The sequence below is a fragment of the Citrus clementina genome, unplaced genomic scaffold (assembly GCF_000493195.1).
Source record: "Citrus clementina cultivar Clemenules unplaced genomic scaffold, Citrus_clementina_v1.0 scaffold_978, whole genome shotgun sequence".
Lineage (NCBI taxonomy): Eukaryota > Viridiplantae > Streptophyta > Magnoliopsida > Sapindales > Rutaceae > Citrus > Citrus x clementina.
Window position 1 is genome coordinate 1,373 of NW_006261916.1, and position 906 is coordinate 2,278.

The window sequence follows — 906 nt, forward strand, 5'->3', positions numbered from 1 at the left end:
AATGGTGTCTTACGTGCAGATTTAGTTGTCATGGCTTCTCCTTGCAAGGCCAAAATGTTACCTTCCCGAACATGTACGTTTATATGATCAGGTGGTGCGTCTAGTGTTATTTGCTTTCCCGAGTTTAGAGACACTGAATTTGAGTAGTTGAAAAGATCAAACCAGTTTCCACTGGGGAAGTATGCATCCACTGAAACTGCTCCCGACTTCAATACAGGTGACACCATAACACCTTTGCCAATAAGAAATTGTGTATCTATTCTGTAAGTTTTTACATCTTGGGGAAATGAGAAGAACATTGGTCGTGCAACGGCGGTCCCTTTCATATGTGCTTCATACATTAGTGTGTAAAAGTATGGGAGTAGCCTGTAGCGAAGCCCGAGCACTTTCCTGGCTGTTGCAGCAACCGTGTCCCAGAGGTAGAGTTCCTGCCGGATCGTACCAATAGCAGAGTGATCTCTTGCGAAGGGGTAAAAAGCCCCTAGCTGCATTTTGAAAATATTTTGACATTAGCTGCATAAACACTTCATAAGAAACTAAATTAATAAAAATCTAATTTCACTGCAATAGCAATATGACTGCTCATAAAAAGTGTCTTTTTTGGTACATTTTTCATCGTGTTTTATAGTGTCAGAATATAGTACATTAGAATCTCTGAAAATCTAAACATAGTTTTAGAGTCTTACTTGAATCCACCGTCGGCAGAGTTCTTCAGTTGTGTCACCAGAAAAGCCACAAATATCGGCTCCAACCATTGGGATTCCAAAGAGTCCAAAATTTAAGATGGACGGAATTGAGTACGCTAAATCATTCCATGTGGCGGCATTATCTCCAGTCCAATGAGCTGTGTATTTTCCAGAGCCAACAAAAGTTGATCGGGGAAAGTATAAATGGTCTTTTACCGTT

At 40.5% G+C, this 906-nt stretch overlaps 1 protein-coding gene across 1 annotated transcript in view; it reads right to left on the bottom strand.

The window, feature by feature from the left end:
- Nucleotides 1-2: 2 nt before the first annotated feature.
- LOC18031180 (alpha-glucosidase) overlaps nt 3-906 on the bottom strand; it is a gene marked incomplete at its 3' end in the record, with an annotated part of 3,990 nt that continues 3,086 nt past the window's right edge. Inside the window, exons 5-6 of the mRNA XM_006419124.2 lie at nt 687-895; nt 3-485 (exon numbers count right to left, since the gene is read on the bottom strand). Of these exons, the coding sequence (XP_006419187.2) occupies nt 3-485; nt 687-895 (692 nt within the window). The remainder of the gene's footprint in view (nt 486-686; nt 896-906) is intronic.